This window comes from Pocillopora verrucosa, chromosome 8, assembly GCF_036669915.1.
Source record: "Pocillopora verrucosa isolate sample1 chromosome 8, ASM3666991v2, whole genome shotgun sequence".
In the NCBI taxonomy this organism is placed as follows: Eukaryota; Metazoa; Cnidaria; class Anthozoa; order Scleractinia; family Pocilloporidae; genus Pocillopora; species Pocillopora verrucosa.
The window spans coordinates 20,353,523-20,377,939 of NC_089319.1; the positions used below are offsets into that span (position 1 = coordinate 20,353,523).

The following is a 24,417-nucleotide window of genomic DNA, read 5'->3' on the forward strand; positions in this document are numbered from 1 at the left end:
TATTGTTCTCCGAACTCCAGTGCCAATACATTCCAAAACGGCTCTTTCGTTTGGTTCACCGCCTGATTAACCTCAGTCTTGAATTCTTCGTTATTTCCTCTATGAAAGAAACGATTCTTCTCTCTGGAATGCACGTTCTAATGTCTCACCCATAAGTTAAGGTTTTCATTTTGTCGAAAACTTTCGTGTTTGTTTGTTTTTTTCTTCTTTTGCTCACTCAAGCAGAAGTAATGTCCAAAAATAACTTACAAAGTTGTTATCAATATTATTATCGTATAGTTTTTTTTCCTCGAGTACCCATGGTGATCAATGATTACATAACAGCGATTAAGGAACAAAGTGTATCAGATTTATACGACAGAGCAGTTCCGAGCAGTGTCGCGTTCACTGTGATGTATTCGCTGCAGTGCCTCTCAATTTTCGAGTTATTTTCTTTAATTCTTCTTGTTATACGCTCTACTGGTAAGTAAATTTTTGCAAAGTTTCCTTTAACCTCTTTCAATGGAAAAAGTTGCTGTAATCTCGTTTCAAGGTTATAGTTTAATATCAGCTTTCAAGGCCTGTGGAACGGAGTATTCAACTGAAATTTACTTAAGCCAACGTTGGACTTATTTTTAAGAATGACAACACACATTTGAGCATCGCATTCGTATCCACGCATGTTTTTTCCCTTCAAAACAATAGAGGCTTGAATATTAAGGGTAAGTTTTGTAATTGTGTATTACCTTAGGATATGGTTGTTTCTGAACATTTCGCTCAGTCCTCGGAGTCCTAAATCGTTGCGGGTAAAAACACACGCTGGTCATGATTTCTCAGGAACCAAAACCAAACACGATTCGTCTTTTAAAATCTGAGATTTTTGAGTTCTTCGTGTTTTGGTAAGCACCAACCAGTTCCAGAAGCTTGCTAAACCGGACAAAGAAATTAGCGGCCAGTTGTTATATTGATCCTTACAAAAATAAATCAAAGTTTCAATAGAGTTTTGATATCCTTGTCAAATTAAGGAATAAATTTGTTCACTTTCGTCATCTCATGACCAACAAACAAGTAAAAAACCTAATACTGTCCCAATTTATTCGGCGTTCGAACTATTTCGACCTCGTTTTGTTGCCTTTAGTAATGACGATTAGCATTTCATCAGGATAATTGAATATAAAAACCATCTGGTGAGATGACGATGTAATTGGAATCTACTTTGGAAAGTAGGTAATGTTCCGATAGAGAGCTCTCCCATCACATGACCAACAAACGAGACTGAAAACAAACAGAACTATTTCGACCCTGTTTTGTTGCCTTTAGTCCCTAATGACGATTAGCATTTCATCAGGATAATGAAAAATAAAAACCATCTAGTGAGATAACGACGTTATTGGAATCTACTTGGAAAATAAGTAATGTTCGGTTAAAGAGTGTTCCTAGGTAATCCAACGTATATTAATTTATTTACTCCTGCCGAGGTAAGTTAGATTTCTGTTGGCTGAGTTATTCCTCATTGCTAACCGTGGGATATCCCCCTTCAATTACGTAATGTTTTGTAAACAGACTAAAAATAATTTCTTGATTATCTAAAAGATAAGATACAATATATCAACGTAATACGTGTTCTCTTTGAGGCTAATAAAATTTAATATATAATATCGTGTTTGGCTCGAATCCAATGAAACTGTTTTTTTTTTCTCGATTCCTGTGCTGCCGTTTACCTTGTGTTTACTCAAAGAAAGAGGCCGACAGCTCTCGGGTGAATGGTGTACAATTCGCTCTTTTGTCATAGCTTTCATTACAGTTAGATTCCCACTGACTGTGCACTTCCGAAGAACTATGACAATCAAGACATTTATGTCGATTCTAGTCTTCAAGGGAGATTCCATATGAGTAACTGACGATATGGATTTGTGCCAAATTTCAGATACTGCACAGGAATATACACGATTATTTCAGCATTCTTGCTTCTAAAATAAATATCGTACGATGACTAATGACTTTTGGTTCGTAAGAGCTTGATAATTATTTCTATGGTGGTGGCATCTGTCCAGAAAGCATGCATGCATGTGCCACTCTGGCAGTTTGCAACGAAATAGTAGTCTTTCGAAATTTTTGCGCCTAGAACATCCAAAGTACCTACTTAACTTTACATCGTTTTGCAACTGAATTCCACGTTGTTGTAAGAAACTTCCGTTATCTTTAGGTGCGGAAGACCAAGGGAGTGATTGTCTTTACGTATCCCATCTCAGCGGTGAAGACTCGCCTCAGTGTGGCTCTTTTGCTGTGCCCTGCCGGACATTACCACAAGCGCTACTTCTAGTAAACAATAGTGGCAAAATTTGCCTCAATGGGATAGACAGTGAGTCAAATCCATACGAATGTTTGAAAACGGTTGGTCCTAATGGAACGAAATTGAGAGCTGTGGGGAAAAGTGTATCGATACAGGGTGTATCCTCCCCGGCACACATTTCATGTGGATTAGTATTTGCATCAAGGTCGAAATATGGTTCTGTCAAGGTTTCTCTCTCAAACCTTGTATTCAACAATAGCAGGTATGGATTAGTATTCTTCAATGTGCCTTCTTATGATGTCGTCATCTCCGATTGCAAATTTATCAATTGCATGAGGGCCATTTTCATGCTGTGGGAAGGAAGTCAGGGTTCTTCTTTCATCAATCAAAAGTCTTCACTTGAGGTTACTGATAGTGAATTCCGCAACAACACATTCAGCATAGAATTTGGTCCAAAGTTGAAAATCGGTTCCGTCAAAGTTTCTCTCTCAAACCTTCTTTTCGACAATGGCACGTATGGTGTAGCCCTCTTCAATGTGTCCTCCTTTGATATCGTCATCGCCAAATGCAAGTTTTTCAACTTCTCTAAGGCAGCCGTTGGTCTGTTCTGGAATGAGATTAACTACGTCATCCGTGAAAAGAGTAGTCTTGTAGCCACTGATAGTAAATTCCAGTATAATGCAAAATCTATTCTTGTCATGCTCCCTAACGACTTCTTTGAGATGACCATATCAAGATGTCTTTTCCAGGATGCGAGGGGACGATTTCATGTTACAAATGATGATAGAAAGATAACAGGTGCCGTGTTTGTCCGTTCTCAAGCTAGTTCAGTTATAACGTATCCTATTCGTGTCTTAGTCTCAATTACTAACTCTATTTTCCAAGACCTTGGCCATAAAGACAACAGCTTCGCTGTATCCGTAAGAGTTGACAACCTCTTTGGCGATGGGAATGTATCATTATTAAACACGTCGTTTCTTAACAACGAAAATTCTGTCTTTGTGCACGGCGGGTTTGGAGTAAATTTGACTCACGTAACGGTTCATTCCACATACGGGTATGCTATCATTGCCAGTGCTCCCCCTAAAACATCCATTAAAGCGCCAGGTGTAAAGGTCTTCCTTGAAAGATGCGTCTTGGTGGACAACCGGATTGGCATAAGGATGTCAACGACCACTTGCTTAGATAATACGGCTCGGTATTGTTCAACGGGCGACCAAACGCTTGTTGTAAAAAACAGTCTTATACTGGGAGGTAACGAAACATTAGGCGCTGGTGATGCAATCAGATTTGGAATGAGTTTCCCTAAACAGAACTATAGCCGTGCAGTCTTAAAACCTAGCAAAGAAGAGGTGTATTTGTCGCCAGATTTTGAAGCAAAACTACTTCTTGAAAATGTCACTTTCCACGGGTTACACGACTGTGCACTGTCTGTTAGTACCGAAAAAAACATACGAGGGCTCATCTCGGTGAAAAACTGCAGATTTCTCAACAATTATCAGTTTGTGAATCGATTATATGAACGAGCAACTATCCAAATTGAATTTCCGAAGGACGATCCGCCGAAATGTCCACGTGCAACAAAAGGAAATGAAAGTAAGGAACTGGTCTGGGACAAGAAGTCAGAGCTACCGGTTATAATTGAAGATACTTTATTTGAAAACAACGTGGGCATCGCTGGAGCATTGAGCTTTTTGAATGGCAACGTCACTATCAAGAACTGTGCATTTAAAAACAATGAGGGAGTGGCTTTGGGAGGTCATGTATATATGAAGACAGGCTTCGGCATTCTGAACATCAATAATTGTAGTTTCCTGCAAAAAGAAACAAATTTGATAGGTCATTCCAACGTGTCAGCCGTTGGTTGTTTTCTTAGATCTGAGAGCGCTGGTCCATTAAAGATTCAAAATTCGTCTTTTGTAGCAGACGTTAATCAAGAATTCGATCCAATCTTTGCTGTGACGAAAAGCAATACGATTAAGATCGACAGTTCGACCTCCTTCAAATGTCCAGATGGAAAACAGATCACGCTCAAAAACATCGCCAGACAAGCCGGTTTCGAACTTGTTAGAGAAGGTAAGACTTGCTGGATAAGCGTAGCTTATGTCAAATTTTTTTGTGAAGAGTGTCAGGATGGATTCTATAATTTAAAAAGAGGATCTTCCAGTGGTCTGGATATTCACAAGGAAACAAAATGTCTTAAATGTCCTTACGGGGCGACGTGTGAAAATGGAGACATCGAAGCCCAAGAAAACTTTTGGGGCTGCTACTCTTCATCACTATCAACTAAGCTGGAGTTTCATCCCTGTCCACTGGAATACTGTCGACCTCCTACCCGTCCTAATACTTATGCTTTTAATGGTTGCCATGGCAGCAGGACAGGCGTTTTATGCGGCCAATGTACTGAGGGATTCAGCGAAGACTTATATTCTACATCTTGTCGAGAGAGAGAAAAATGCCATGATCACTGGTTTTGGATAGCGAGTTTAATCTACGTAATAATGTTGTCTCTCTACCTCGTTTTCAAGCCGCCTATCTTCCCGTGGCTGTACCGGCAATGCTTGTGGTTTAGAAAGAAATCCAACAGCAGCCAAAGACAGGCAGCACCACATGAAGGAAACGATGAAGAACACGATGCTGGGTATTTCAAGACCATCTTCTACTTTTATCAAGTTGCTGAAATACTGATGATCAAGTCCCCTGAGGCAGCCCTTCACATAGTTCCTTTTGTTACACCAGTCATTGCACTTTTTAATTTCCAGATACGGACCATTAATGGCAGCATTGGATGCCCATTTCCTGGCTTCAATGTTGTAACCAAAGAGCTGTTTTTGTGCTTGAAGTTCTTAGCGACGTTGCTCTCCATTGCCATAATTTATGCCATCCATCGAGTCATAAGTCGGTTCCGGCACATTCCTAAACCTTCCCTTACACTATACCTGGCTGTGGTTCTGGAGACCCTGTTACTAGGCTACGAGACCCTAGCAGATACATCTCTGAAGCTCATGCACTGCGTTCCCGTAGGGCGGGAGTGGCGTCTGTTCATAGATGGAAACATCCACTGTTGGCAGTGGTGGCAGTACATGCAAATTGTCTTCATCTTGGTATTTATCATTCCCCTTGTGCTCGTCCTCTTCTGGGGATCGCTGATGCTTTCCAAAGACAAATTGTCCGCCAAGGAGTTCTTGACTTCCTGTGCATTTCCTTTGCCTTTTCTTTTCATGTGGCTCTATCGTTACGTTTTCAAGAAACCAAGTTTGCACGAGTTTAAACTGTTTTGGGGGAATACCCACGACGCCGAAGAAATTAAGAAAGTTCTCCATGATCCATTCCGTCCACCCTGTGGTGATGACCATGGTACATTGTACTGGGAGAGTGTGCTGACCGGTCGGAGGTTCCTACTACTGACCATTCGTAACTTCATCACTGATCCTTTAACGCGATTCATCTGTTTGGATTTCGCATGTGTTGTAACTCTGGTGCATCATCTTGTGTCGAGACCATTTCGTAACCGTAAGGCCAACATATGTGAAGCTCTTTCTCTTATGAGTCTTGTTGCTATTTGCACTTTCAACCTAGCAGAAGTCACCCTTATCGCCCAGGGACTCGAGCCTACTGGACCAAGAGAGAACCTTTTCTACGCGTTGGAGTGGATGGAAGTCGCTTTGCTTGGCTTTCTACCAGCTATAGCCTGCATCCTGGTGGTGCTTGCGGCCTTATCTCAAGTCATACGAGTGCCGTACTACTGCCTCAGACTATTACGAAGAACCGTGTGTCTGCGTTCTCTTTTCTAAAAGTCCTGTCAAATCATTGTGCAGATGGATGTAACAAGGACTGTCATGTGTAATGTTTACCTAGTGTCATTACCTAGTAAATTGTTTTGTACTGTTATGTCTTTACCATCACTATACCAACTTTCAGCAACTTTAACATAGTTTATTTGATTACTCTAACACTCTAACACTGTTCTATGAGTGAATGTGTTCTACAGCTCGTAAGTTAAAGTCTTCTGACTAGTTTCCGAGGTTGTAAGTTTGTATAGATCTTCCATGGTAACTAAAATGAGATAACTAGCAATTTTTAAACTTTTTGCGACCAACGTAAAGAGTAGACAAATACACCTTTTATTTAAGTAAATAATAACATTTGTTGTCAGTCCTTCGTGTTGATATATTGTCACTTTACAACGAAAGACTTTTATTTGCAAGTTATGGAAAACTACGTAGGTTTAAGAGTTAAGCTTGCATCATTCTGGAAATTTAGGGTCCTTAGAAATCTTAATGAAATGAAAACAGTAAGGCATCGAGCACTAAAAGGTAGAATATCTTTGTCATTTGTGGGACTGTGTCCTCTGTTAGATAACAATTTTCCACTGTTAGTTAACAAATTTTACCATTGTGCTAAGATATTGTTTTTTGCGAGGTGCCAATAAAACCATTTTAAATTTATTCTTTCAAATTGGTTCTTTCCAGCTTCGAAATTATTAATGAATTTTTTAACGTTTGAACGATTTTGATCGAAACATTCCCCATGTTTGGCCCTTAAATTGAGTCCTGAATAAGAATCACTTGATGAGAACAGATGACAACAATTTAGCTACGCTGTGTGCACGAGCTCAACCGTTCATTTGTAGCCCGCATTTGTATAGAGCACAATGGTCTTTAGGCCGATAAACATGTAATTTCTAAGTAAACAATGAAGATCCCGTAGGAGACCATTCCATTTCAGTAACATTTTTCTTGCGTTAGCGGAAAACTTCTTGTTGTCTTGATGATATTCTTATGATATGAGAAACGGTCTGGAAAATTCTGATCCCTCTTAGTCCATGTTAGTTGATAGACATCGATAGTCAGAAGGATCAATAATTTTTCTTTTTTCTTTATGATCTTTCAGAACATTTTCAACGAATTTCTTCATCAAGCCAGTTACTGGCAACATATTTTCAACTTGAAATGGCTGGTGATAAAAGCATTGAGAAGGATGAACGATATCTACTCAACGACTCATGACTACATTACGTTATTTTATACTTTCGGCGAATTCTGGACAACATGTTGTCTTGAGGAAAGACTTCAGACTAAATTTAGGCTATTCGTTAGCTTGCGGAGCTGTCGTCTTATTAGAGCGAGTAACGTAATAAGCTGGCGATCGTTTATTTGACCAGCTATATTTGATTTCTAGCTAGAGTATACGGTGGGGCTAGGGGGCCGGAAAAGGCGGAAAATTTCAATTTCCCACCACCTTCCTTCTCCTTACTTTTGACCGTCGCTATCCCTTCGATTCAAATTGCTTTCTCTCCCCTATATTTTGCTGCTGTAAGAATTAAAGATGGCAGCTATAATTTTCACTAAGAAAATACTGAACACTCGCTCGCCAAAATTACACCTGCTCGGCGGGCTAGCCATTCATCAGACGCATGTCTTAGGCCGTCGTTTCCATTTTGCTGTTATTCTGTACGAGGAGGTAAATTTAAACGAGAAAGAAACGATGACAGAACATTGAGTCATGAATGATGTTTTCACAAAATGCAACTTTCTGACTAAAAAAACCTGAAAGAGCTTGCCTTTTTTGGAAAATTAGCTGTGAAATTTTCGTTCAGTTTTTTTCATTATTGTCGTTTACGAAGAGCAATTTTAGATTATCCCTTTAGTTTTCTTAAATAACCCTTTAAATAACACTTGATTAAATAACTATTAAATAATTATTGATTAATTTTCAATCAAAGTTGCGTAATTGTTTAGGCCTGTATATGATGGCTTGGTTTCTACCCTAAAAATTTGATAGAGCTCAACATAGTTTGAGAGGCAACTGTGGTGTTGCGTCGGTGAGGGTATAACAAGATAATTCGGTTTTTCAACTGAGTTGATGATATCTTGTAAAAACCCTCACCGACAGAGCACCACATTTTCTTTAGATATTTCATATCAAACTCAGTGTTAACAAAAGCTTCTATCAAGTTCCGGCGATCACGCCCCCACCAATGTCTGACTCAAGAACGCCTAAGATTTGAAACATTTTACAAGATTACTCAAAAACATTTCAACGGCGATCAGTTTTACCAACGAATTATAAAAAATTAATATTAAAGCTATTGTATAAGACGTTTTAAAATACCAAAATCTTAAGATTTAATGGGTCAAAATTCAAGTTTTCAAATCAAGTTTGCGCAATATTTAAAGACGATCAAAGGTCATTTCACGCCAGTGTGAAAACAATGGGTCCGTACTCTTCTACGCATGCTCGGATCTCGATTTTACCGCCAAATTCGAATAGATCGAAACATTTCCTTTATTTTGGTATATAATTCGGCTTGTTTTCGAGTATTTTGGATGGGTCAAATCTCCGTTAAAGTTGGAGGACTTCTGGTGTTCCTATTATTCGCTTTCTGCGGATCCGTGAAGGCTGTGGGAGATGGATCGGAAGATCAAAATAATGGATTTGCGGGCCATCCGCCACCTTTCTTCACATGCAGTATCAACAAGTAAGTTATTAATAAGAACTTAAAAATTAACTGTCTCCATTTTTTCCGGACACCAACTAATGAATTAAATTTTCATTGCTAATAGTCTCGCATATATCTTATCCCAGTCGTTTTATCCAACTTTCAGCTATTTCCTCTACACAATTGCCAAAGAGAATGAAGAGGGTAGTGGCGAGTCTGCCTTCGCTGCAATCGTGGAGAAGATCTTTCAAGAAACGGGCATTCGCGGTGTTGTTGTGAACAAGAGAATAATAAATGTCGTTCGGAAAAAGATTGGGTCGCTGTGTGCCGAACTCAAAAGAGTCAAGAAGAAAAGTGGAGGTTTCGGTGTCAAAAGAATCATAAACAAATGGCGTGGCCAAACTTATGAGGTGAAGATATTTTATCACGAACTTCACAAATACGTTATCGAAAAGGAGAATCAGGATTTACGAGGGAAGAAACGAACACTGGAAGAATCTTTAGCGAATGAAACAACTAAGCGACAGAAACTCGAGAAAAAACTCGGCGACACAGAGAGGAGCTGCAATTATCTGAAAAAAAGGTTTCAAAATCTTGTTAAAAAAGTTGAGAAGAAGAACAAGAAAGGAATTAGGGGCCCTGAAAAAAAGTCATTTGCTGAGTATTCAAAGCAGCACCAAAGCAGGATTAAAAATAAAATGAAAGAGGAATGTCAGGCCACTCTTACTTTCCTTGGATTGTACAATTTTATGGCCACCAAAGTTGAAGTGTTTAACACTGACACAGAACAGTATGACACTTTTAACTTAATTGATGAGGAACAAATGCAACAATCGGACACTGAGGGAAATGAAATAACTGACACCCAGGCTGATGACATCAACTACTGGATTTACATCAAGGACAAATTCAATATTTCCAATGATGCATGGCATGAAATGGCATTGAGATCTAAAACAATACCAAATACTTACAAGACAACTCAAAAGATAAATGAATTAAACCAGCAATGGAAAATAAGAGATACCCCTGGTCAAGCAGAAGGGGTGCAAATCAGCTTCAAAGAAAGCCTCAAGGAACAAATTGCCAACTTACAAAGGAAAGGAGATTTAGAAGGAGATACCATTGGGGTGAAGATAAGTGGAGATGGCACAAACATTGGAAAAAGACTTAAGCTAGTAAATGTAACATATACAATTTTAAATGAGAAAGAGGCTGCAATGAGTGAGAAGGGCAATTATGTTCTGGCTATACTCAAGACAAGTGAAAACTATGACAATCTGAAGGAAAGTCTCTCTGATTTAACACAAGAAATGTCGAAATTAAATAAGGTAACAGTTGAGGGTAAAACCTATAATATTGAATACTTTCTCGGTGGGGATTGGAAGTTCCTGGCATGTGTCTGTGGGTTGGGGGCTGCTAACCAAGACTACGCCTGTATCTGGTGCAAATGCCCTCGCAACCAGAGACATGACATCCAAAGGGTATGGTCACTTTCTAACAGTGCTCAGGGTGCCAGATCACTGGAGGAAATTTCAAGCTTTGCCAAATCAAAAAAGTTTAATTGCAAAGCAACTCCATTATTTAATTTCATACCAATTGATCATGTCATTATTGATACCTTACATTTATTTCTCCGCATATCAGATAATTTAACAGAACTTTTAATCAGGGAATTAAGGAGAAAGGATGCTTGTGAGAAGATAACAACATTTCACAATGGTTTTTCTCGAGAGAAATTTAAACATATGGCAGCATATGAAACGTTTCTCAAAACCCTTGGCATTTCTTTTGAGTGGAGAATAAACAAAGATACAAAAAAACTGGACTATAGAGATCTCACGGGTCCTGAAAAACTAAAGGTCATGCAAAATATTCAGTTCTCTTCTCTTTTGCCTGGTTACAACAATTCAGAAAAGCTTCAGTTACTATGGGGTGGGTTCATGGACATCATTGGTGATTTAAAACTTGATTTTCCAACAGATCAGTCAATTGATCACCTTAAAGAAAAAATTGAGGGATGGTTTAAGATTTTCTTGTCTCTATACCAAGCCAAAGATATCACACCATATATGCATGCCCTATATTTTCATGTTCCTGAGTTTTTAAAGTTGTATAAAAACATTGCATATTTTAATCAGCAGGGTATGGAGAAATATAATGATGTAGCTTCTAAGAATTACTTTAGATCCTCTAACCACAGAGGAATTTCTGCTTTGCGACAGCTTCTCTTAAAGAAATACAGAATTCAATTTTTGGAAGCAGCAGGGTATGAGAGGGTGAAACAGAATTACAAATGCAGTAACTGTTCCAGTCCAGGTCACACAATCAAGACCTGCACCAAGCAATGTAAACATTGTGATCACCGTACCTGCTGTGCACACCTTGTTAAGTGTGAAGGTAAATGGGTCCCAAAATGTTGTTCTGGTGCTTCATAGAGATACATTTTAAATGGTAGAGAAAAATCGATTCTCTGGTTACCTAGATGTATCACAGTTTTAAGTTACAATTTGAGGCTGTTGTTTATTTATAGATTACAGAAAACAAAATCACAACCTCCATGATTCCACAAAAACAGCGTTTTAAAACAAGTTTCATGAGATATAAAATAATGGAAAAATAATTTCGTTGCAGTGAAGCAGAAGATGAAAACATTTTGGGACTATCCGGGGTCAGAATAAAAACTGAAGCCTGCTTTACTCACAGTTTGGTACTCATAACACTTTCCCTTAGTATAAATACAATTTATATTAATTAATTATGACATTGTTTGTATTGTTATCTGCAGAATGATTAAAAAAAATATATAAACTATAAAGTGAGATTATGGATAAAAACAAGTCAGTTCCTCGTAGCATAATTATGCCTGTTTCCATCTCCTCTAACAAATGTAAATGTTAAATAAAAGTTGTTCTCTATTTCAGATTTGATGTACTTTCCTCCTATTACCTTGAATTCTTGAATGGGATTCCTTCTAGCCAACCAGAAACGCACAGTTCCTTCAATAACAAATGCAAAGTCACCATTTTCGTTAAAAATACGTTCATCCCATTTGACTCCAAGCAAATGGTTTAATGTCTGATTAGAATCAATACTGTACACGACCTTGCCACGCTCTGTCTTTGCTTTTCCCGCCAATGCCAGTCCTCCATTAAATACATCTTGATCAATTCGAACTTCAACACGAGTGGACGGATCATCCTTCCTGCCAGAATATAGCTTCCTTTTTATTTCACGATATAGCTCCCCGTGAATCAATTCCAGGCGATCGTCAAGCGAAGAAGACGACGGACTAGAAAGAAGTTCCATCCGCTGGAAAAGATTGTTGTCTTTAGATTCACATGCCCGCCACTCGTCGTAGCGTTCACTGTAGCCAACGTAATGGATCTTAACTCGCTTTCCGACCTTGTCCACGTCTGTTACAACCACAGGATATAGTTTACGGTCGGTTGTTTTTACTCTTGTCTTTTTTCGGCAAAGCTTCGATGAAAAGACTTCTTCCGCGTATCGTTCTGGTGCTATGATCTCCCTCTTAACTCTCACTGCCGCCATCGCCGCCATCTAACCTCTTGCGCTTGCGCAATACCGAAAAATTTTGGCCGCACCAGACTGGACACAAATTTAAGCAAATGTTCACGTTCGTGGGAGATAAGTTTGATATGAACCCCTATCACTCCTTGATGACCACCAAATGGAATACACGCCGAGATCAGTATCTATTCACCTATTTCCAATAGAATTGTTGGTACATACGGCGAGTAACAACGGATAAACAGCGAACATTTCGAATTGGCTACAAAAAACTTCGATTTCCAAAATGGTCGCCATGTTGTGACGTCACGTGGTTATTAAATCTGATAACTGATTAATTGATTGATTAAATCTTTATTAGTAAATCAAATACTTGCAGACATACGTGCAAGTTTATAATACAATAGAAGGGGAGTTATCTAAAAAGTATAACTTTCTTTACAAACATTAAACTTGATAAAGTTAAAAAGAGATCTATTTAAAAAGCAGCTCTTAAAGCGTGGTAGCATATAGTCAAGACCACGTTGATGTAAAGACTGATATGTACGTTTTTTCGGTAGAAGATCTGTTAAACAATGTGTATCTGTAGCCGTGATTTTTTTCCATAGTTGTTTATCGCTAATTTGAATTACATCACTGCGCTCCCTGGTGTAGCCATATTTCCATGCTCGCTTGCAGAATATACCACTATAAGCACATGCCCATACTTCAATTGCGTTTGTAAATACAGACATAATTAAGCTATGAGATAAGATCGTAAGCTCTTCTAAAGTCCTGATTCCAGAATCTAAAGTTCTAATCCCCAGACTGTTAACCCCTTCATTCATTTGTCGTCTTATCGCTGTGACCACTGAGCTCTTAGTGTTTTTCATCACACACTCACTCGCTTGACTCCACTGACTTGGCTTGTCGCACGCAACAATCAGCACCTTTTCACGCACTCGCGCTTGAGATATTTAGAATGAATGTATATTGGTACGGGTATAAGAATCAGTGGTTCTCTGGTTCTGGTAGGAACCGACTCAAAATGGGAACTAATGGACTGAAATTTAGTATGAAATGACTAAGGGTATGAAACGACTGGATAACAACGATAGGGTTAAATTTTTTTTGCCGAAAATTAAAAAAAAAAGTCATCAAGTTATTATGAAAAGAAGAAAACGAACTAATAACTGTCCTCTCCTCACTTGTCTCCGACAAGTATTCGTAAATAGTATAAACTTTATTCCTCGAGGATACAGTTGCACCACAAATCCGTATCGTATGACACACTATGCTCTAAACGTTGCAATAGTCAGGAAAATGTTTCTGTGTATAAAGCCACCTCAGTGTAACATAAAGGGCTTGACGATATTGGGAGGTTTGTCTGTCAGTCAATATACTTTGTTGCTCAGTCCACAGAAAAAAGGGTTCACTGTTAAATCAACTGTCATGCTCGTTTGAAAATGAGTTGAACTGTTTGAGGTTCGTAAAATAGTTATATCAGGCTTGATACGTAATGCTGGCTTTTTACTGCACGTGTGTCAGTGATATTCGTACAGGTCAGGGTGAACGTATTGAAACTGCCTAATAAAGAATATATTTCGTGAAAAACAAAATAAAATAAAATAGATACTCCACCTTCAACTAAGTTCTATTTTTAATTAATTTTAAGATAAAGCGCAATCTACAAGAATCACGGGTAATAGCTAACTGTGCATGCATGAAATAAGAACTATGTAACCTGGTTAGTAAACATGAACTGTTGATAGGCAGCTAACACATCAACAAGTAAGGTTCGATCACCTTTTAGAAATCGCAAGTCGCGGAAAATGAAAGAGTTGGCGCCGGTTTTTGGGTTTGCAGCCCTTTTCTTCTTATCATGCTGTAAGTATATGAAGTGTTTTAGTGCAATTGTACCTAATTGGTCGGTATTAGTAGCCTTAGTTAAGCCGTATTTCCTGTAGGGTCAATCATCCTTTTCCATGTGGTTACTGAACCCGTTGATATGTGCTTCATTCCTCCTTTACGGTAGACCTCTTCAGTACAGGAAACCTAATTTGCTTTGCTTTAAATGCTGCATTGAAAAAAAAAGAAGATATACGTGAACCAGTATTATGATAACTTCTTGTGGATACTTACATATGAAAACAAAGTTTTTTGGGGAGGCCTCGCCAATGGTCGTTGCAACTGGTTTTTACCCTTTCATTGTTAGAAGTCGATTAAGCTCATTTTCGCGGCTCGAGTATCCTTAGCGAAATACCTGCAGTCTTGAGAAATGCTACAGCCGCCGAATGGTTGACAATTGTCGTTAACTGAAAAAGGGAAGCTGCTTCCAAACTACATTCTCAGCTTTTTCTCGGTTCGAAAACATTCAGTTCTCATTTGTCAGTGTTTTAAGTAACTAACACAACGGCTCCGGGCTAATGGACGAACACACGGCGAAATTTGTTGATAATTATTCTTAAAATAGATGTTCCATCTTGCTTAAGCCTGTATTATGGCCGAGTTCGTACATAGAAAATTGGAAAAGCTCAATATGTTTTGAGAGAAACTTAACACCCAGATTTAAAAGAACTCTCAATTTCGATTCCGCTCACTGTTTTCGTTCCAACATAGAAGATGTAGCCCAAACAATTTTTCCTATTTTTTTTTCTTTTAAGAAAACTCTGTTTCTAGCTCATTTCAACGGGAAATTCCCTGCTTTAGACCGCTCACTGTTTTAATTTCATTACAGAAACGCCTCTATTGACCTAAACACGAGTAGGAAAATATATATTAGAGAGCGAAAACTTACAAATAAACTCACAATAAAGAAAAATATTTACCTTACCGGTGCATAGCTTTACAGGCAAAAAACGACGACGCTTCTTACGTAATGTTAGCTTCTTCTGCTCGTGTATCAGTGGTTTTCGGCAGGTTAATATGAACATATCGAAACTGCTTACTAAAGAATATATTTCGTGAAAAGCATAATAAGTAAAATAAATACTCCACCTTCAATTGAGTTCTATTTTTAATTCTTTTTGTAATTTAGCGCAGTCTGCAAGAGTCACGGTAATAGCTGACTGCTCAAGCATAAAATAAGAAGTATATAACCCGGGCAGTAAACATGAACTGTGCATATGAAGGTAACACTTCAACAAGTAATGCACGACAACCTTCCAGAAATCGAAGGTCGCGGAGAATGAAAGATTCGGTATAAGTAGCCTGTTTATGTATTATTTCCTGTAGGGCCAATCATCCTTTTCTATGTGGCTATACTGAGCTCGTTAGTACGTGCTTCATTCCTCCTTTACGATAGACCTCTTCAGTTCGGAAAGTCTAATTTGCTTTGATTTAAATCTGCATTGAAAAAAAAAAAAAAGGGAGATATACATATACATATTATATGTAAAATGGTTGGGTTTCTAAATAGGAAATTGAAAAATTGAACTGCGGATCAGCAGACTGCGGAACCATTGGAAACTCTGTGAATATGCAAATATGTTTACTTTGCGCATTGGGTGAAATATAAGGATTTGCATGGAAATGAACATTCGCGCTTTCAATCTTTAAAAGATCTGGTCTAGTTTTGAGTAAGGATCAATTGACTCCACTAAAGTGGTTGTTCTCTTGCATCGTTTGAATTGTTTGGGCTGATTTAGGGAAACTTAACTCGGTTTTAGTTCAGCTGCTAAGCCCTCTACGTAATCTTTTCCAAGATATGTCTGTGAGTAATGCCAACCAAACGAATCCTCTGGAAGCAAAACGCTTTGAACGCCACGATCACGCCGGTATTCTACAGGCATGTAACCGAAGTCAAGCGTAATTGTGTTCATATTTGTATAAAACCATCCAAACGCCTACGGTACTAAACATGAGTAGGAAAATATATATTAGAGAACGAAAACTTACAAATAAACTCATAATAAAGAAAAATTTTTACCTTAACGGTGTTTAGCTTTACAGGCAAAAAACGACGACGCTGCTTCTTAAAGAGTGGAAATAAAAACTGATCCACAGGACTAGATTTATTTAAAAAACCTGACAAATTACACGACAGTACAACCAATGAAGAGTATAAACACTCGCACGTATACGTAAACGAAGTACACACAGAAAATTCTTTGGCAATAAGTTTTGCGATAACAACGCATCACAGTCGTTTTTTGCTCGTGTTCCTCATTCCTGCGTCATGTACACTGAAACGGAATTAAATGCCGCCATTTCAGCCTAAAGGTTTGCTGAGAGTCTTAGGATGAGGCATTACTAGGATATCGCGGTACTCAAACCGTTAGAGCTTTCAAATTATTGTTCGATTATTGTTTAAGTTGCCGAACGTCAAGGGCAATTAAAACATATTTTTCTTTTAAAGTAATCTTCTTTACACACGAAAACGACCTTTTAAATAGCCGACTCTTTAGTTTTATACATTATTTCATTACTATTCTTTGACAAAAAATATAGGGTTCCGCAGGTTCCGCAGGTTCCGCAGGTTCCATAAGTTCCGCGGGCTGCTAATGCGTAGCTTAGTAACACCCGACCTCAACGAGATGCAACTATGAAACACGTTGACGAAGGGTCCGCTGAAAGAAAACGAAAGTGCTGGACAGAACTTTCTCATTAACTTTTTCATTAAAGCGTGATGCAAAAATAACTATCGATGACAACCCATATCTTAAAAAACAGTTGTATTATATTGCGTGTAGACGCCAATTTGTTAGAAATCAAGAGATTGACGTTGTAACAAATAGTTTCATCTGGATAAGAGAACGCTTACAAAAACGGTTGTAAAAAAAAAGATAACATTTTTTTAGGAAATAAATTTCATTAAAAATTTTCAGGGATATCAAGGTATTTTCTGCTTGATTGGTATATCCTATTGATTGTGTTTAAGCAGCTGCATGTTCTGTACTCAAGCAATATAGTTTTGATTTCAAAACTAAATTTCAATCCTCCCATGCAAAAATTTCTTCATCAAGCCAGTTACTGGCAACATATTTTCAACTTGAAATGGCTGGTGATAAAAGCATTGAGAAGGATGAACGATATCTACTCAACGACTCATGACTACATTACGTTATTTTATACTTTCGGCGAATTCTGGACAACATGTTGTCTTGAGGAAAGACTTCAGACTAAATTTAGGCTATTCGTTAGCCTGCGGAGCTGTCGTCTTATTAGAGCGAGTAACGTAATAAGCTGGCGATCGTTTATTTGACCAGCTATATTTGATTTCTAGCTAGAGTATACGGTGGGGCTAGGGGGCCGGAAAAGGCGGAAAATTTCAATTTCTCATCACCTTCCTTCTCCTTACTTTTGACCGTCGCTATCCCTTCGATTCAAATTGCTTTCTTTCCCCTATATTTTGCTGCTGTAAGAATTAAAGATGGCAGCTATAATTTTCACTAAGAAAATACTGAACACTCGCTCGCCAAAATTACACCTGCTCGGCGGGCTAGCCATTCATCAGACGCATGTCTTAGGCCGTCGTTTCCATTTTGCTGTTATTCTGTACGAGGAGGTAAATTTAAACGAGAAAGAAACGATGACAGAACATTGAGTCATGAATGATGTTTTCACAAAATGCAACTTTCTGACTCAAAAAACCTGAAAGAGCTTGCCTTTTTTTGAAAATTAGCTGTGAAATTTTCGTTCAGTTTTTTTCATTATTGTCGTTTACGAAGAGCAATTTTAGATTATCCCTTTAATTTCTTAAATAACCCTTTAAATAACACTTGATTAAATAACTATTAAATAATTATTGATTAATTTTCAATCAAAGTTGCGTAATTGTTTTAGGCCTGTACATGAGGGCTTGTTTCTACACGAAAAATTCTAGATAGAGGCTCAACATAAGTTTGAGAGGCAACTGTTGATGTTGCGTCCGGTTGAGTGGGTATAGCAGATAATTTGGTTTTTTTAACTGAGTTGATGATATCTTGTAAAAACCCTCACCGACAGAGCACCACATTTTCTTTAGATATTTAACCCCTATCACTCCTTGATGACCACCAAATGAATACACGCCGAGATCAGTAATCTATTCACCTATTTCCAATAGAATTGTTGGTACATACGGCGAGTAACAACGGTAAACAGCGAACATTTCGAATGGCTACAAAAAACTTCGATTTCCGAAATGGTCGCCCTGTTGTGACGTCTCGTGGTTATCAAATCTGATAGCTGATTGATTGATTGATTAAATCTTTATCAGTACACCAACGCTTGCAGACATACGTGCAAGTTTATAATACAATAGAAGGGGAGGTATCTAAAAAGTATAACTTTCTTTACAAACATTAACCTTGATAAAGTTAAAAAGAGATCTATTTAAAAAGCAGCTCTTAAAGCGCTCTGTGCGATATGCGGTAGCATGTAGTCAAGACCACGTTGATGTAAAAGATTGATATGTACGTTTTTTCGGTAGAAGATCTGTTAAACCAGGTGTATCTGTAGCTGTGATTTTTTTCCATAGTTGTTTATCGCTAATTTGAATTGCATCACTGCGCTCCCTGGTGTAGCCATATTTCCATGCTCGCTTGCAGAATTTATCGATCTTAGAGAGGTATTGCAAACATAAGCACATGCCCATACTTCGATTGTGTTTGTAAATAAGGACATAATTAACCTATGAAATAAGATCGTAAGCTCTTCTAAAGTCCTGATTCCAGATTAAAGCTCTAATCCCAGACAAAAGAATCTAAAGTTCTAATCCTCAGACTGTTCCACCCTTCATTCATTTGACGTCTCATCGCTGTGGCCACTACTCTTAGTGTTTTTCACTACACACCTCACTCGCTTGACTCCACTGACTTGGCCTGTCGCACGCAACAATCAGCACCTTTTTACCACTCGCGCTTGAGATATTTAGAATTAATGTACATTGGGACGGGTATAAGAATCAGTGGTTCTCGGGTTCTGGTAGAACCGACTCAAAATGGGGACGAATGGACCGAAATTTCGTATGAAATGACAAAGGGTACGAAACGACTGGTAACAACGATAGGATTAAATTTTTTTGCCGAAAGTTTTCGAAAAAAAAATCATTATTTTATTATGAAAAGGGGGAAAACGAATCAATAACGGTCCTCTCCTCTCTTGTCCTCCGACCAGTATTCGTAAATAGTGTAAACTTCATTCCCGAGGATACAGTTGCGCTACAAATCCGTATCGTATGATCAACTATGTTCTAGCCGTTTCAAATGTCAGAAAATTTTTCTGTGTAGATAAAGCCACCTTAGTGTAACATAAAGGGCTTGATGATATCGGGAGGTTTGTCTGTCAGTCAAAATACTTTGTTTCCTCATTCCACAGAAAAAAAAGTGTTGCACTGTTATATCAACTGTCATGCTCGTTTTGACATGAGCTAAACCATTTAGGATTCGTAAAATAGTTATATTAGGCTTGATACGTAATGCTAGCTTCTTCAGTTACTGCACATAGTATCAGTGGCTTTCGTACAGGTCAGTATGAACGTATTAAAACTGCTTACTAAAGAATATATTTCGTGAAAAACAAAATAAGTAAAATAAATACTCTACCTTCAGTTGAGTTCTATTTTTAATTCATTTTAAAATTAAGCGCAATCTGCTGGAGTCACGGGTAATAGCTGACTGTTCAAGCATGAAATAAAAGCTATGTAACCCAGGTAGTAAACATGTACTGTGCATAGGAAGGTAACACCTAAATAAGTAAGGTTCGATAACCTTCCAGAAATCGCAAGTCGCGGAAAATGAAAGAGTTGGCATCAGTTTTGGGTTTGTAGCCCTTTTCTTCTTATCATGCTGTAAGTATATGAAGTGTTTAGTGCAATTGTACCTAATTGGTCGGTATTAGTAGCCTCAGTTAAGCCGTATTTCCTGTAGGGTCAACCATCCTTTTCCATGTGGTTAGTGAACCCGTTGATAAGTGCTTCATTCCTCCTTTACCGTAGACCTCTTCAGTACAGAAAACTTAATTTGCTTTGTTTTAAATGCTGCATTGAAAAAAAAAAATAATATATACGTGAACCAGTATTATGATAATTTCTTGTGGATACTTACATGAGAAGACAAAGTTTTTGGGGAGGCCTTGCTAATGGTCGTTGCAACTGATTTTTACCCTTTCATTATTAGAAGTCGATTAAGTACACTTTCGCGGCTTGAATAACCTTAGCGAGATACCTGCAGTCTTGAGAAATGCTACAGCCGCCGAATGGTTGACAATCGTCGCTGACTGAAAAAGGGAAGCTGCTTCCAAACTACATTCTTAGCTTTTTCTCGGTTCGAAATCCTTCAGTTTTCATTTGTCAGTGTTTTAAGTAACTAACACATTGTAGCGGCTCCCGGCTAATGGACGAACACGCGGCGAAATTTGTTGATGATTATTATTAAAATAGAAGTTACATTTTAATTCTTGCTTAGGCCCGTATTATGGCTGGGTTCGCACATAGAAAATTGGAAAAGCTCAATATGTTTTGAGAGAAACTTAACATCCAGATTTAAAAGAACTCTCAATTTCGATTCCGCTCACTGTTTTCTTTCCAACATAGAAGATGTAGCCCAAACAATTTTTCATGTTTTTTTTTTTTTTTTTAAAAACCTCTGTTTCCAGCTCATTTCAACGGGAAATTCCCTGCTTTAGACTGCTCATTGTTTCAATTTCTTTACAGAAACGCCTCTATTGACCTAATACGAGTAGGAAAATACATATTAGAGAACGAAAACTTACAAATAAACTCACAATAAAGAAAATCAGTTTACCTTAACGGTGCATAGCTTTACAAGCAAAAAACGACAACGCCGCTTCTTAAAAGTGGACATAAAAATTGATTCACAGGACAAAATTTATACACGAACCTGACAAATTACTCAACAAGAAAACTAATGAAAAGTATAAACACTCGCAAGTAATTAACACGTGAACGAAGTACATATAGAAAACTCACTGACCATAAGTTTTGCGATGACAATGCATCACAGTCGTTGATGTTACTTTTTGCTCGTGTTCCTCATTCCAGCGCCATGATCATTGAAACGAAATTAAATGCCGCCAATTTCAGCCTAAAGGTTTTCTGAGAGTCTTAGGATGAAGCATTACTAGATCTTCGCGGTGTACTCAAACCGTTAAAGCTTTCAAATTATTGTTCAATTACTAACACTCAGGGTGGGTGACTGATAATTACTCGCTATGGCGTTACATACCCTTGCACGGTGAATGTCGCCACAGTTTAAGTTGCCGGACGTCAAGGGCGATTAAAACATATTTTTCTTCTAAAGTAATCTTCTTTATACACGAAAACAACCTTTCAAACATCGAACTTTCTATTTTTTCTTTTATTTCATTACTGTTCTTTGACAAAAAATATAGGCTTCACAGGTTCCGCAGATACTGCGGACTGCTGATGCGTAGTTCAGTAACACCCGACCTCTGCGAGATGCAACTTTGAAAGACGCTGACGAAGGGTCTCCTGAAAGGAAACGAAAGTGCTTACGTTTGGACAAAACATTCTGATTAAAGCGTGATACAAAATAACTGGGGCGTAGTCGATGACAACCCGTATCTCCATTACACAGTTGTATTACATTACATTTAGACGTCAATTTGTTTGAAACCAGAAGATCGACGATCTAACAAATAGTTCCATCTGAGTAAGAGAAAGCCTACAAGTTCTTATAAAAGAAAAAGATAAAATTATTTTGGGAAAGCACGTTGCAAAGAGGTGATCAAAAGTTCGTCCTGCTCGGAGATTTTTCGTAAAATTTTTCCTCAGGCACTAAACTGTTTATATGAAGGAGGGCAAGGACGCGTAACTTATGGTTGCGTAAGCACTTAATATCTACTCGCAAAGAGATTGAAAGTTCTCAATCTTACATGAAAAACTAGAATCTAATTGCATCGCGGTACAGATACGCACGGGATGTTGGAGATCAGTTTAACACAAGAATATCTTTCGTGGAAAAAAGTGAAATAAATACTCCACCTTCAATTGAGTTCTATTTTTAATTCACTTTGTAATGTAGCGCGGTCTGTAAGAGTCTCGGGTAATCGCTGACTGCTCAAGCATGAAATAAGAACTATATAACCCCAGTAGTAAACATGAACCGTGCATAGGGAGGTAACGCCGTACCTCGACAAGTAAGGTTCGATAACCTTTCAGAAATCGCAAGTCGCGCAAAATGAAAGAGTTGGCATCAGTTTTTTGGTTTGTTGCCTTTTCCTCTTATCATGCTGTAAGTATATGAAGTGTTTTGGTGTAATTGTACTTAATTGGTCTGTAGAAGTACCTGTTTAATCCGTATTTCCTGTAAGGTCAATCATCCTTTTCCATGTGGCTACTGACTCCCTGGTACGTGCTTCATTCCTCCCTTACAGTAGACTTCTTCAGTTCAGAAAGACTGATTTGCTTTGCTTTAAATGCTGCATTGAAAAAAAAAAAAAAAAGGAAGATATACGTGAACCAGTATTCTGATAATTTCTTATGGATGTTTACATTTGAAAACAAAGTTTTTTTTGGGAGGCCTTTCTAATGGTCCTTGCAAACTCGTTTTTACCCTTTAAATTTCATTGATAGAAGTCGATTAAGCACATTTTCGCGGCTCGAGTATCCTTAACGAGAAACCTGCAGTTTTGAAAAATACTACAAGCCGCCGAATGGTTGACAATCGTCGCTAACTGAAAAAGGGAAGCTGCTTCCAAACCGTTCTTAGCTCTTTCTCGGTTCGGAAACACTTAATTTGCAATTGGCAGTGTTTTCAGTAACTAACACATTCTAGCGGCTTCCGGCTTATAGACGAACACGCGGCGAAACTTTGTTGACGATTACTCTTAAATGAAGGTTCTATTTTAATTCTTACTTAAGCCTGTATAATGGCTGGGTTTCTACATAGAGTTTGGAAAAGCTCAATATGTTTTGAGAGAAACTTAACACCCAGGTCAGAGATGTTTGTCTCGCAATCCAAATTAAAAATAACTCTCACTTTCGATTCCGTTCACTGTTTTCTTTCCAAAAACGCCTCTTTGGACCAAAGTTCAGTCAATTAGCATGGAAGATGTCGTTCAAACAATTTTTATTGGTTGCTTTGTTGTTGCTTTTTTTGTGAGAAAGAAATCTGTTTTTAGCTCATTTCAGCGGGAAATTCCCTGCTCTAGACCGCTCACTCTTTTTTTTACCTTATTTTATTAAAAAAAACGCTTCTATTGACCAAAGGTCAGTGAATTAGCATGGAAGATGTAGCTCAAATAATTTTTTTTTTTTAAAAGAAAAAACCCTATTACAGCTTAATTTAAAGGGAAATTCCCTATTGCAGACTTGAACAAAGCTTAATACCTCTTGCCTTGATTGCACATTCCACTTATTTTCGTTTCCTCTGCCTGTACTTCGTTTGAGAGAAGTAGACTTCATCGGGTGTTACTAAACCGCGGATCAGCAGACCGCGGAACCTCCGGAAACTCTGTGAAAATGCAAATATGTTCTCGTTGCGCATTGGGTGAAATGTATTTGTATGGAAATGAACATTCGCGCTCTCACTCTTTAAAATGTCTGGTCTAGTTTTGAATAAGAATAAATAGACCTCACCCTCACTCAAGTAATTGTTCTTTCGCATCGTGTGACTTGATTATTTGGGCTGATTTAGGGAAACGTAGCTCGGTTTTAGTTCAGCTACTTAGCCCTCTACATGACCCTTTTCCAAGATATGTCTGTGAGTAAAGTCACACTAATCCATTGCAAGCAAAACGCAGAGAATTCGCGAGTCCAGACGCCCCGATCACACCACGGGCGAAATTCTACAGGCAACCAGGCAACCGAAGTCACGCGTAATTGTGTTTATCATTTATCTAAACACCCAAACGCCTAGTAAGAAATCACATTTTAGGGAACGAATACTTACAAATAGACTCACAATAAAGAAAAATATTTACCTTCACGGTGCATAGCTTTACAGGCAAAAACGACGACGCTGCCTCTTAAAAAGTGAACATAAAAATTGATCTACAGGACTAAATTTATACGCAAAACCTGACAAATTACTCGACATAATTACGTAACATCAAGCAACGGTACAAAAATCAACCAAAATTACACGATACAACTCACGGAAGTAAAAATACTTGCAGGTATAAACATGTAAACGAAATACACACAGAAAACTATCTGACAGTAAATTTCGCGATACCAATGCATCACAGATATCTTTCTTTACGCTCGCGTTCCTCGTTCCAGCGTCAT

General features: G+C 38.1%; 2 protein-coding genes across 2 annotated transcripts; both read left to right on the plus strand.

Moving 5' to 3' along the window:
* The first annotated feature begins 368 nt into the window (after positions 1-368).
* Positions 369-6,680, plus strand: LOC131774047 (uncharacterized). The gene is made up of 2 exons (XM_066171632.1): positions 369-462; positions 2,186-6,680. Exons 1-2 carry the CDS (start codon positions 393-395, stop codon positions 6,064-6,066), a joined length of 3,951 nt encoding a protein of 1,316 aa, XP_066027729.1. The 5' UTR covers positions 369-392; the 3' UTR covers positions 6,067-6,680.
* A 1,921-nt stretch (positions 6,681-8,601) lies between these two features.
* Positions 8,602-11,510, plus strand: LOC131793524 (uncharacterized). The gene is made up of 2 exons (XM_059110939.2): positions 8,602-8,753; positions 8,881-11,510. Exons 1-2 carry the CDS (start codon positions 8,602-8,604, stop codon positions 11,150-11,152), a joined length of 2,424 nt encoding a protein of 807 aa, XP_058966922.2. The 3' UTR covers positions 11,153-11,510.
* Positions 11,511-24,417: the final 12,907 nt, after the last annotated feature.